This window comes from Hemiscyllium ocellatum, chromosome 2 (assembly GCF_020745735.1).
Source record: "Hemiscyllium ocellatum isolate sHemOce1 chromosome 2, sHemOce1.pat.X.cur, whole genome shotgun sequence".
In the NCBI taxonomy this organism is placed as follows: Eukaryota; Metazoa; Chordata; class Chondrichthyes; order Orectolobiformes; family Hemiscylliidae; genus Hemiscyllium; species Hemiscyllium ocellatum.
The window spans coordinates 126,144,373-126,157,053 of NC_083402.1; the positions used below are offsets into that span (position 1 = coordinate 126,144,373).

The window sequence follows — 12,681 nt, forward strand, 5'->3', positions numbered from 1 at the left end:
AAGTGCCCTAACTGAGTCTTCACATCCCATCCTAACATAAGTATTCTTCTTCCTATGGACAAAAGATTCAACTTCTTTAGTAAACCACAGATGCCTCACTCGACTACTTCCTCCTTGCCCGACAGGTACATACTTATTAAGGACATGCAGTAGCTGTTCCTTGAATAAGCTCCAAATTTCAAGTGTGCTCATCCCCTGCAGCTTCCTTCCCCATCCTACGCAACCTAAATCTTGCTCAATCGCATCATAATTGACTTTCCTCTAGCTATAATTCTTGCCCTGCAGTATATATCTATCCCTTTCCATCACAAACGTAAACATACCAAAATTGTGGTCACTATCACCAAAGTGCTCACCTACTTCGAAATCTAACACCTGGCCAAGTTCATTACCCATACCAAATCCAATGTGGCATTGCCCCTTGTTGGCCTGTCAGGAAACTCTCCTGCACACATTGGACAAAAACTGACCCATCTAATTTACTCGAACTATAGTATTTCCAGTTAATATTTGGAAATTTCAAGGCCCCCATAACAAGTACCCAGTAATACTCGCTCTTATCCAGAATCATCTTTGTTATCCTTTACTTTATACCTCTGGAACTATTTGGAGGCATATTGAAAACTCCCAACAGGGTGACCTCACCTTTCATGTTTTTAACCTCAGACCATACTACCTCAGTAGATGAATCCTCAAACGTTCTTTCTATCACCATAATACTGTCCTTGACTAACAATGCCACACCACCTCCTCTTTTACCACCTTCCCTGTTCTTACTGAAACTTCTAAATCCCAGATCCTGCAACAAACATTCCTGTGCCTGGTCTATCCATGTCTCCGAAATGGCCACAACACTGGAGTCCCAGGTACTCAAGATTTTCTTGAGTGAAAGAAAGAGAACTTATAGTAAATACTAATCCCAAGAAAAATAATTAAACACATCAAATGCACTGACAAAAATACAGGTACACATTTTGAAAAAGTGAGATTGTCAAGTACAAATAGGAGGATAAAAGAATATCCAAGCAAAAGTACACAGCCAAATTTGTTTCCACAGTTTAGATAACTTTCTAAGTTTTAATATTTCTCTTGCCTGTTGTCCAGCTACCAGATTCAGGCACTGTTGCAAATTTTATATCTCTCACTGGCCTGTGAGACCCAGATTTAGCCTACCTGGGTTTATGAGCTTGTGTTTTTATGATGATGGAGCATAACCCAAAGTTTCTTGGCGATATTTATTTCAATGCCAAACTGTGTTTTTATTTCAAAAAGACGACTGCTACAGAAGAAAAAGAAAACTTCCACACATAAATTCTGTGTTGTTGGGCAATGTCATGTGTGAATCGCAAGGAATGTCACACCTGTAAAATGTAAGGAAATTGCAACAAAAAGAGACTTAACACGAAGTGATGACAAGCGAGCTAGCAATCCCCCTCTCAGCAGAAAAGCAATCTTTTGAAAACATACCTGCTTTATCTTCCAGGAAAACATAAAAAAGGGTATTAAAACTGATCATCACAACGATGGGCGTGTTACAGGCTAGATATTTTAGTAAGTGGACGAGAGCATTGTTCGGGTCACCATAGCTTTGACAACAATTTTAAATATTTTGCAGGTAAAGTGAATAAAAAACTGCTTTCTCACCCTGAATTCTAGAATTCAGTCCCCCTCATGAAAGAAATCAGAACAGAATTGCCAACAATCTGCAAATTTAAGAATCTCAAAAATGACTGCTCACCTGCCAATTCAATAATGCCAGTACCATCCAATAATAGGATTCACCTATTTTTACTTTGTGTATGTGTATTGCATTACTATTTCTTCTTGCATTTATTATTTAATAAACTCACATTTTTAGCAAATTCTAAAAGCTTGATTAATCGGTTGCTTTTAACACATTCATTTAGGTCTGGGAATGACAAGAAATCCAAACATAAGCACGAGTATAAAGTTTAAGAAGGGCAGAGTGTCAAATGGAGAGAGGAGGATGAATGAATATTCCGTTTAAAAGTCTTGAGTCATTGAGACCACCGTTGTTTAATTGATGACTTGTACATTCAGCAGCAGCGAAATTTGTAGATGTCTTTGAGTTCTCAGTAAATGTTTCTTCAATTTGCTTTTCACCAGGCGTAGTCTTCTGAAAGGCTAGAATGAAAAGCAAGGAGTGAGGGATTGCCCTCGAATGTTGTTAAAAATCCATTTCTTTCTCGCTATCTGGCCTACTCTGTATTAAGTACCTGAAATATGTTTTATTTGTGTATCCTCATGTCTAGCTTTATTTTTTTGCCATTGATAACCTGCAGATAATACTCATCACGATTCTATGAAACATAGATTAAGATCTAAATCAAACAGGAAGTACAAATGCAAGTAACAGATATCAGTTATTGTCATGACATATCATTTTAGACTAGGTAGGAATCAATTAAGTCAGTTGGCTTGAAGGCTGCTTTGCAATTGAGTGACACCTACAATGCGGTTCAATTCCTAATCTGACTGAGACTAAGGTCCTTCCTGCTCAACCTCACTTCTTGCTTGAGGTGTCGTGACCCTCAGGATATATTCATCATGGTTGCCTCTCTCTAATGAGGAAGCAGCCCTGTAGTTCTCTGGGACTAAGATGACTACCATCAGTTCAAGCTGGTTCTTGTTTATTCTTGATTACATGAAGTATGGCTCAACTTGGTAAAGTGATCACTGTGACTATATTGAGTCAGCAGTTTTCCTTTTATAAAGCCATTTGAGTTCAAAAGGACTATTGAAATCAAATATTAGACATCAAAAATTGATAATCCATAATTCACCATCATGTATATAACAAGATAAAACATTTCTCCTCAACTCCCTACTGGATTTATTAGTGAGTTTCTTAAATTTATGGTCTCTAGTTCTGGTATCCACATGAGTGGCAACATATACTCTTTATTTGTTCTATCAAATTTTTGTGATCTGAAAGACCTCTATCAGGTCACTCCTCAATCTTCTCTTTTCTGAAGAAAATAGCCCCAGCTGTTTTAAATGTCCCTGATAGTTATAACCTTGCAGTTTTGATGTAGTCCCTGTAAATCTTTTTTGCAGCTTCACTGATGCCTCTACATAATTTTTATAACATGGTCACGAAACTATACACAATTCGTTGTCTTCGTTTTACAAATATTTGTGCCCATGGAGGTCACGGAAATATTTAATTATACAGTGGGGCCATTAGAGCCCAGGGGTATAATTAACAAAATAGTTAACCAGCTTTTACCAATAACGTTTCCCATCAACATAAGTAAGCAATAATGCATCATTCACTGCAATATTTTCTCATTGGTTCCTTAAAACACTGCAGCTCCTGTTGATGCACAGGAACAAATCAACCTTTCTAAAAGGTGCCTAGTTACTTAGCACTAAAACAGTTGGACTATCAATTCTTTCATCATTGTAAGTATGCAAAGTATATTTCAAGTTGATGTGTCTGACACTAATCAATGTGTTTACAATCACAGACACCTGCCAAATTAACTGAGGTTTGGACAGTAGAAAGTAACACAAAAAAAAGTACAAATGGTCTTAGGTAGCAAGAAGTAAAGAAAAAGAGAAGCAAAGGCAGAAGCAAAGGCAGAAGCCAGTGACAAATGAAACAAATAATTGAGAGAAAAGGAAAGAGAAAGTAAGGGGGAGAAAGAAACAGAAGTGAATCATGGAATATGTGATCCAGGAAATGCAGATTTGATTGGGAGTTACACTGAACATTTAATCATGACTGTTTGACTCAAGTGATTTAATCACGTGTCAGAAAGACCTGGTTCACTGCCAAACTATTGGACATCTTTCTCCTGCAGCCTCAATGTGACATTTCCTGTTCCCGCAGCAGCCTTCTTTGTAGCTACTCCCAGTGAATTTGCTCATTAATGCCAAATTAGGGACAGTACTGCACTATGGATCCAGACCCACTAGGAATCAGATTGAGACTTCCCACACTGATTTCCCAGAGGACATTTACAAAAGATTGAGGAGATCTTTAGGATGCAGTCTGAAGTAGATTTAAAAGATGGGCCCAGCTTTTATAAAGCTGAAAATATGTTGCTGGAAAAGCGCAGCAGGTCAGGCAGCATCCAAGGAACAGGAAATTTGACATTTTGGGCATAAGCCCTTCTTCAGGAAGTCATTGTTGTACTTGAGCTTTTTCCTCAAGTACAACAATGACTGCACTACCAAAATATTTAATTAGTTGTAAAACACTGAGATTTGCATGCTGGTAAAAGTTCTGTACACATTATTACAATGGTGAGGTTCATAAGATTATGTTTTAGGACTATATCTTTTGGTTTAAAAGGACATTATAGCTTCAGATTTTGCTTTTAACGTTAGGCGAGGTGAAATATCACATGACCTGTGTCTTTTGGTAAGCTTCGGTGGCTTAATTATTACAGCTCAGAAGATGACACAGATTGTTTTACTAGGAGGCAGGTGCAAGCTGGGGTCTTTGATGACGTTCTCTAATCTAAAATTGTACATCCTTGAAATAACTGCACAGAGGCCAGTATCCCATCACCAAGTTACGCTTTATTTATATGCACACAGAACATGGACTCTGACCAGCCAGCTCCAATCCAGTCCCTAGATTGCGGAGACCTTCTGAACCTTCTGTTTATATCTATTAGCCAGGTCTCCTTGATTGGCCCCAATCAAGGATCTCATAGTCAATGAGATCCATTTGACCCTCGTTCCAATCACTACAATCCTGCATCTCCTGAAGTCTCATGAAGAGCGTATCGATGTTAAGTTACATAGTTGCACTAATATCTAGTCCTTTACTCCTAAGGTGATATGGAGTTAGGCTCAATGATTACTAATTAACATTTCCACTTAGATTTGTGGGGAAGGATATGTTAATATCAGTTTGAGATCATGTTACAGGTTTCTCTACAAGGCCAGTCATACCATAGGCAGATGGGAGCTGCCATTTTGTATTTTGTAGTCTGCAAGCAACTGAGATGTTGAGAGCAGGAAAGGGTTTGCACCTTAATTAAATTTGATTATTGATTACACAGAACATGGGCTGAAGCTCATGCTAATTTGTAGAACAAGTTCCTGATGAGTTAAAAGAGGCTGGACAATTTAGCAAGGTTAGAGCTGGAGGAAGAATTCTACAGCGTAGTCCTTATAGTGAGAGATAGTTCTGAGTTTAGACGTCACCTGATTGTGAAAGGAGAAAGGAAGCACTGGATAGTGGGAGCAAAGGTGAGCTGTTTAGTATGATGTTTATAATTCTGGGGAAAGTGATAAGCAACAGTAAGATATTTATTTCTCCAGTTTAAAGTATAATCTGTACACACAGAAAAACAGTCATTTAGTTAGTAGTGCTTACCGTCATTTTTATTGTAAAAGGTTTTTCTAAGGCATGACCTTTTGGCATGCCATTCTTTCAGCTAATGTCTGGATATTAGAATGCTTCTGCAAAAGTTTTAGTATCTCTGGAGATCATCACAAAATGCAAGTCTCACTTTATCTTTTTCTGGTGGAGACAATCCAGAACATTACGATAGTATCTTCAAATTATAATGAGGCTGTTCATTGGTGATGTCAGAAGTAATGATTCACAAAAGGATCCAGTGTCCTTCAGTCTATAAAAGAGGATGGACACACAGTAACCAATCCCTTTCAGATGGAGTGCATTCATAATGTGCACTTGTTTCAATGGCTGAAGAAGCCAATCTTTGAGAGACAGGTTCTGATACAAGAACTGTACATGAAGCCTTCGAGGTTATTGTGGATTATGGTGTTTGATATTGAAAGCTGCTGCCTAGCCACTGGTCATGATGGTGGCATGTGTTAACTCCCAAGCGGTGTTCCTACGCTCCTCATGAGTTAGTAATAATGTAAAATATAGTTTGCCCCAAAAGCCTTTGAAGCTTGAGGGTAATTGAACATTTCAAAATTGAGATTAATTGATTTTTGATAAGCAAATATTATCAAACCATGGTGGGTAGTTGGAGTTGAGATACCGGTCTGATGTACATAGGAGAACAGGTTCCAGTGAAGACTGGTCTTCTTTCCTATGTTTCTTCTTTAGATAGTTGGTAGAGATTGTCAGGTTAACAGTGACCAGGTACAATCTGCTTGTTCCTTTAATTGCTACAAGTGTTTCCTTACTGATCTTTAGGGAAAAAAACCTGCAGTCTACACCCAGTCTGGACCTATATGTGACTCCAGTCCCATGCTAACATAATTGTTTCGAAAATGCTCTGTGTCCTGTTGAGTATCTTATTTATATCAAATTAATTGAAGCTGGTGGTTTGCCAATACCTGATGGTTAGGGCTAGACAATAAATGTCATCCTTGCCATCAGCACTCACATCCCGAGAACTAATGTGTTGGAAATAAGATTTAAGTAAATATGGTTAGTTTACCTTTTTTGATAGTTTGAATTGTGCTGGTATATGCAAAATTACAAGTTGAGATAATTTTTTAGTGATTATGTAATGTCCAAGTACTCCAATTTTCTTAATCCCATTTGTAAACCTAATGATACATTCTTATGTAATTTATTGTGTGTAGAATATTAAATAGAAAGACATCTGAGGTGGTTATAATGTTTTTCTGGTTGGTGTACAATATTTTACAAAAGGTTATTGCCCATTATTTCCCACCATTATCACCTCTGAAGAGAGCAGAAACTTCCAGAACCTTGGCCTAATGTTCTGGGGTCATGGGTTTGAAACCCACCATGCCAGATGGCGGAATTTGAATTCATTTTTTAAAATCTGGAGTAAAAAGACTGTTGTTATGAACTTTTTTTTCCTCAATTTTAAAAGTTATACCAAAAATTTACAATGCTGACTTTTTACTTCACTGGTTTGCTAAGAACTGTAACTGAAGAAACTGTACTGATGGATCTTTGGACCTAAGATGGTGCCATAAGTAGCAACTTGAACGCTTTTCACTGTACTCATTTGAGTACATGACAATAAAGCTAATGCTAAAGTTATAATTCTAAATTCAATCTAAATATTACCAATTATTGTAAAAACCCATCTGGTTACCTGATGTTGTTTTGGCAAAGGAATCTTCTGTACTTAACTGCTCTGGCTGATATGTGACTCCAGCCCCACAACTGTCTGGTTGACGCTTGATTGCCCTCTGGGAATTGGGAATGGGTGAGAGATGCTGGCCTAGCCAGCAATACCCATATCCCGTGGACAAATAAAAAAAATCAGAGGTTGTCTGAATCAGATGATACAAATGAAAGCTTTCAACATCATAATGGAGAACATACAGCCTGTAGAGTTTAACAATGTGTACATGTAACAGGCAATAAAATACGAATTGATAAATTGGTCTTTATGGAATAATTTATTTTTTTTGTTCTTGACTCTTTTCTCTCTCAGAAGAGAGATGAAAAGGAATCATCAATATGAGAGGCAGCCTATGCAATTTGGGCATTCCATGAATTTTTTATCTTATTTTCCAATCACAACTTACTAAATCCAATGGGTAAGAACATGCTGTGTGTCAGGCATCGGGTAATGTAACATAAAAGGTCAACAGTACGAAAGGACAACAGGGTGCCCAGAAGAGGGTGCCACACTATTGCTGCTGTTTTCTGAAGCAGATTAGAATCACACATTTCTCTCTCTCTATCTCTCGGTGGGATTTTTGAATCTAACTTAGTGTTAATTATGTTTTAGTGGATTTAACTGGAAAAATACCATATGGTTCAGTGGAGAAATAAAGGAAACTGTTCCACTGTGAAGAAAAGTAATGGTGGTTTTAGCAGGAGCAATACAAAGATTGCTTTTCGTTCCTATCAGTCCCACTGGATCCACATGCAAGATATTTTTGTATCCAGCTCTAGGTCTGTAGCGTTTTTGCATAATCAAATCAATATAGTGATGATTCAGCCTCTGGCAATGGTCTTTCTTTACAAGTTACCAGTGAGATTCTGGCAGCCAAGTAGCAAAAAAAAGTTATAATCTGAAAGAAATTGATTTTTCTTTTGTTCCAGCATCTGCTGTGGTGTTTTTTGTTTGAAAGAAGATTGAATTTCTTAAAATATATCTGACACAGCATTGCTGCAATGGGTTTTTTTAATGTAATTTGTGAGGATTTTAAAGAAAATATACAGAAACTAAGGTCTGAGTGCCTCTTTGACAAATGCAGATTTTGGTAATCACTAGCTCAATAGTTACTGATTTCTTCTCGACTCTCTTGATTTGAATACCTTAGGATTTGTAAATTTTATTAAAATGTGTGTCAGCAGGGCACAATGGAAATTATTCTGGAGAATCTAGGATATGCAGGGGTATCAAAACAAATGCTTATTTCTATTTGTAAGAAAGCTGACATTTTGACACTAATTTAGAAAATATATTTTCAGACAACGTTGGGAGTAGAATGCTTTCCAACTTTTACTGGCCACAGGTCAGAAGAATATCACTCAACTGGTGACAATTTGTCCTCTATCAGAAAGTCACAGGTTCAGATCTTAGTTCAAAGACATGAACACAAAATCCAGGCTGCTGCTCCTGTGCAGTACTGAGGGAGTACTGTCAGTCAGAGTATTGTCTTTCAGATGAGGCATTAGACCAATCTCTGTATCATTTCTCACATTGATGTTAAACATCATTTGCTTATATTGAAAGGAATGCCATGGAGAAGAGTGGATGAAAATTCTCTGTGGACTAAAATTAATTTCTCAAGCAGCATCCCCGATTGCCTGATTATTATCATAGAGCTGTTCATGGAAACTCCCTCTACACAAATTGCCTGTGGAGTTTACTGCATCACATTTGAGGACTACTATTATGAAGTACTTTATGATTGTAAAATATTTTGCAACACTTGCAAAACAGGCAATAGGAATGTATTTTATTTTCCTTTTGACAATGGTATATTGTCATAATATCTCAGAAGCATGAGGAGAGATGACAGAAAGCTGTGTAGAAAGATGGATTTTAGAAAGATGGTTAAATTACTGAGGGATTAAATAAGAAATTCTAGATTCCTCTACATCTCAGCATTCTTTCACCATTGAGACACAATGTCTTTTTAGTTTTCCTGCAGGATGGCTATCTCATATTTTTTCACATTGTACTCCATTGGCTAAATCTTTGCCCAATGACTTCACCTATCTATATCTTTTGGAAGCCTACTTTTGTCCTCTTCACAACTTACTTTCTGACTTATCATTGTGTCATCAGCAAATGTCGCAAGTGCACTTTCTGTCCCTTCATCCAAGTAATTTATACAAATCACCAACAGTTGAGGTCTGAGCACTTATTCCTGTGGCACACCACTCATTATATCTGGCAAACCTAAAAATAGATCCATTTATTCTTATTCTCTGCTTCCAGTTAGCCAGCTGTGCCAATAAGCTATCATTTACATCACCAGGTTTTATTTTCTGCAATAATGTTTTGACATGGACATTAGCAAACACCTTCTAGAAATTTAGATGCAGTATATCCACATCTTTATCCATGTACTACCTCTTCAAAGCACTCCAATAGTTTGGTCACAAAATTAGGCTGACTTCACTTGGTTATCTTAAGCTTATCATAAGTGCCCTACTATGGCTTTCATTATGATAGTTTCTAACATTTTCCCTATAAGAGATGTTAAGCTAACTGATATTTAGTTTCCTGCTTTCTATCTTCCTCTTCTATGAATACATTAATTAAATCTGCTATCTTCCAATCTAATAGACCTTCCCAGAATCAAGGGAGTTTTGAAAAGACAAAATCAATGTTCCAATTATTTCAGTAGTCACTTCTTTTAATATCCTAGGATGAAATCCATCAGGACTCAGGTTCTTGTCAGCCCACAACTCCAACAATTTACTGAGTACTACTTCTCTGGTGATTGTGATTTTCCTGAATTATTCACTCCCTGCTACTTCTGGAATATTACATGTATCGTCTACACTGAATTCAAAGCAAAATATCTGTTTGATTCATGTACCCAGTGCATTTGGATGAGGTTCATTTTTCTAGTCCAGTGATAATACCATTATACCAACACCTCCCTTTGTATCATAGTGTGTGACCTAAGGGTATAAAATTCTCATGCTTCATTTTACCTTAGATCACTTGAAGTTTGGCTTTTATTAAAAGTATGCACTCTTTTGTAAATTTTTGGTTAATATTAAACCAGGCACTTATCTACCTGAGGAATGTAATATTTGCAGATAATAGCTAGTTGCAATAAATGTGTGTTGCATTCTTCAATCCCATAATATCCATGCCCAGTTTCCTTTGATACAGGAGATAACATAAGCTCTGCCACATGAGATTAAACACCCTGTTGAAGGCCAATTCACTTCAACTATGAGGACAGTGAAGTATAAAGTTGCCAGAAACTGTACATAAGTGTTTCAATAACAGGAAAGCTATATTTTGGGCAGAATTGAACAATCCTTCAAAGTTGGAAGCACTTGAAACATTTTTAGATTTCTGATGTTGTCATTCAAGGTACAGAACTACCTGAGAGGGCAAATAGGGCTTGTTTTGCAAACTATTGCATGAATAGACTAATTTCCGATCAATTTTCTAAAAATCACACAACACCAGGCTATTTGCTTCCAAATAGACCTGTTGGACTATAATCTGGTGTGTGATTTTTAATTTTGTCCACCCAGTCCAACACTGGCTCATCCACATCATGGTTTCCGTAATTAAATTATTCAACTTTGACTCTGATCCATCATCCTATTTTTTTCCTTTTGTTTCTACTCAGCAGGCAATTTAGAGGCCCTGTCTGTCCCCTTGTCCCTCCATAGCCCAGTGGAATTTCTCCTGTCTGTCACAGAGTGGATATATCCCCGCTGTGCAGTGACTTGTCGATACGGTCCATTTGGTGGACTGAACATGAACCTAATAATCAGAACCTGCTTAAGCATGCGCTTTCTCTGTAATTGACTCCCGCTTATTGATTGAGCTGTTGAAGTGTCCCTGTATTACGGTTGGTAATGCAGTCTTCTTTCACCAGCCTTCTGACTAAAACTCCACTCTTGTCACTAACTTCATCCTAATGGATAAAGCTGTCATCTTAAAGTTAGAGTGTTTCCCAGGCACAAAAACAAAATTAGCAGGTCAATAATGCATGTGCTTGAAATCTTGCGCAGAATCGTTAATTGATTGCAGTAGTGTGTGAATGTACTTGTCTGCTTTTGCATAAGATTTCCTCAAACTGACTCACCTATTTCAGAGAGCAATTACAATTAATAGGCCTCCCACACATTTTGTTTAATTTAGTATTTTATTTTTATACACCACTTACAAGATAATCAGTGAACAGTCAGTGACATTGGTACTTGAAAGGGTAATGTCACAAAAATGGTGTCAAGTGAAATTATTCGTAAATATGTCTGATAATTGCTGTAAGCACTCCTTTGCACTAATGCATCTTCATGTGTTTTGTATGCTGGGTTACTAAGTCTTTCACTTCAACTGTTGGACATAATTAATGTTTCCTGGGTTGCAATTGGACAGAACCTGTCTCTCAACTGAACATTAATAACTATTGTGATGCAAAGTGCCATTGCATTAATCACAAAGTGTTAACCAAGACATCAAGAAATCCTGTTTGTGATATCAGACCCCTTAATATGTGATTAGTTTCTGGATTTCAATGATTAAATTGAAGCAGTAAAATTGATTTTCCCTTTGCTTTGCTTTGTCCCCAGGATCCCTCTCTCTGCTGCAGGATTATTTTGACGTCAGTATTTGTGGATTTTCTTGTGTCTTTTTGGCAGAGCTCGAGTTCCTTATAAGGCAGCTCCAACTTTTACTCCACCCTGGCTGCACTGCTCTCTTCCATGCCAGATTGCTATTTGTGCTTGTAGACATTTTTATGCTGTAAATTTGGAAAAAGCAGAAAATGGCAATAGAGCTGACAACCCCTCAGCTGTGCGTGTGTTTTTTTTTACAGAAATCTCCAATGACTGCTTGTTTCAGATTTACAGTTCCTTTGTAACACAGAGTACATTTCAGTTTACCAAGAACAAATGTCAGTCCTGTAAATACAGATAAACCCATCTGGAATAATGAACATTAGTTTACATAAACGTGTCATTAGACAAAATGATATTTGACCTGAAATGTTCCAAATTTTAAAATAAAATTCTTTCAATCTATTTGGTGCCAAGCACATTTTCATTCAGACGGAAAGACAATTTTCCTTTTACTTTCAACTGTTCTTGCAATGTTAAAATATGTAAAATTTGTTTTTCATTTTATTCTGGTGGAAAATGCCTGTGTAACTATCCTATCCTTGGTGTTTGGGCTATTCTGGAAATGTGTTGCCTACATCACAGAAAAACCGATTTGCTTTGGGGACAGAATGACATGATGCATTTAGATCTTTTGAGCCTCACTCGGAGCTAATTGAAAGAATTGACTTTTTTTGTACATTTGCTTCTTTTCATGCTAGGCCTGAATGGCTAATCTAAAGGACACTTACATGCATAAATAGCAGGAACTTCAAGATACCTGGACTTGATCATCAAAAAGAGTCAATTCAGTGACAGCAATGCATTAGAAATTCAAAAGTTTGGTGCCTTGATGGTTGAATGTATAGGAGAAAGTGAGGACTGCAGATGCTGGAGATCAGAGCTGAAAATGTGTTGCTGGAAAAGCGCAGCAGGTCAGGCAGCATCCGAGGAACAGGAGAATCGACATTTCGGGCATAAGCCCT

At 37.3% G+C, this 12,681-nt stretch overlaps 1 protein-coding gene across 1 annotated transcript in view; it reads right to left on the bottom strand.

The window, feature by feature from the left end:
* Nucleotides 1-2,048: 2,048 nt before the first annotated feature.
* bnc2 (basonuclin zinc finger protein 2) overlaps nucleotides 2,049-12,681 on the bottom strand; it is a 756,635-nt gene continuing 746,002 nt past the window's right edge. Inside the window, exon 5 of the mRNA XM_060840003.1 lies at nucleotides 2,049-2,145. Within this exon, the coding sequence (XP_060695986.1) occupies nucleotides 2,121-2,145 (25 nt within the window). The 3' untranslated portion in view covers nucleotides 2,049-2,120. The remainder of the gene's footprint in view (nucleotides 2,146-12,681) is intronic.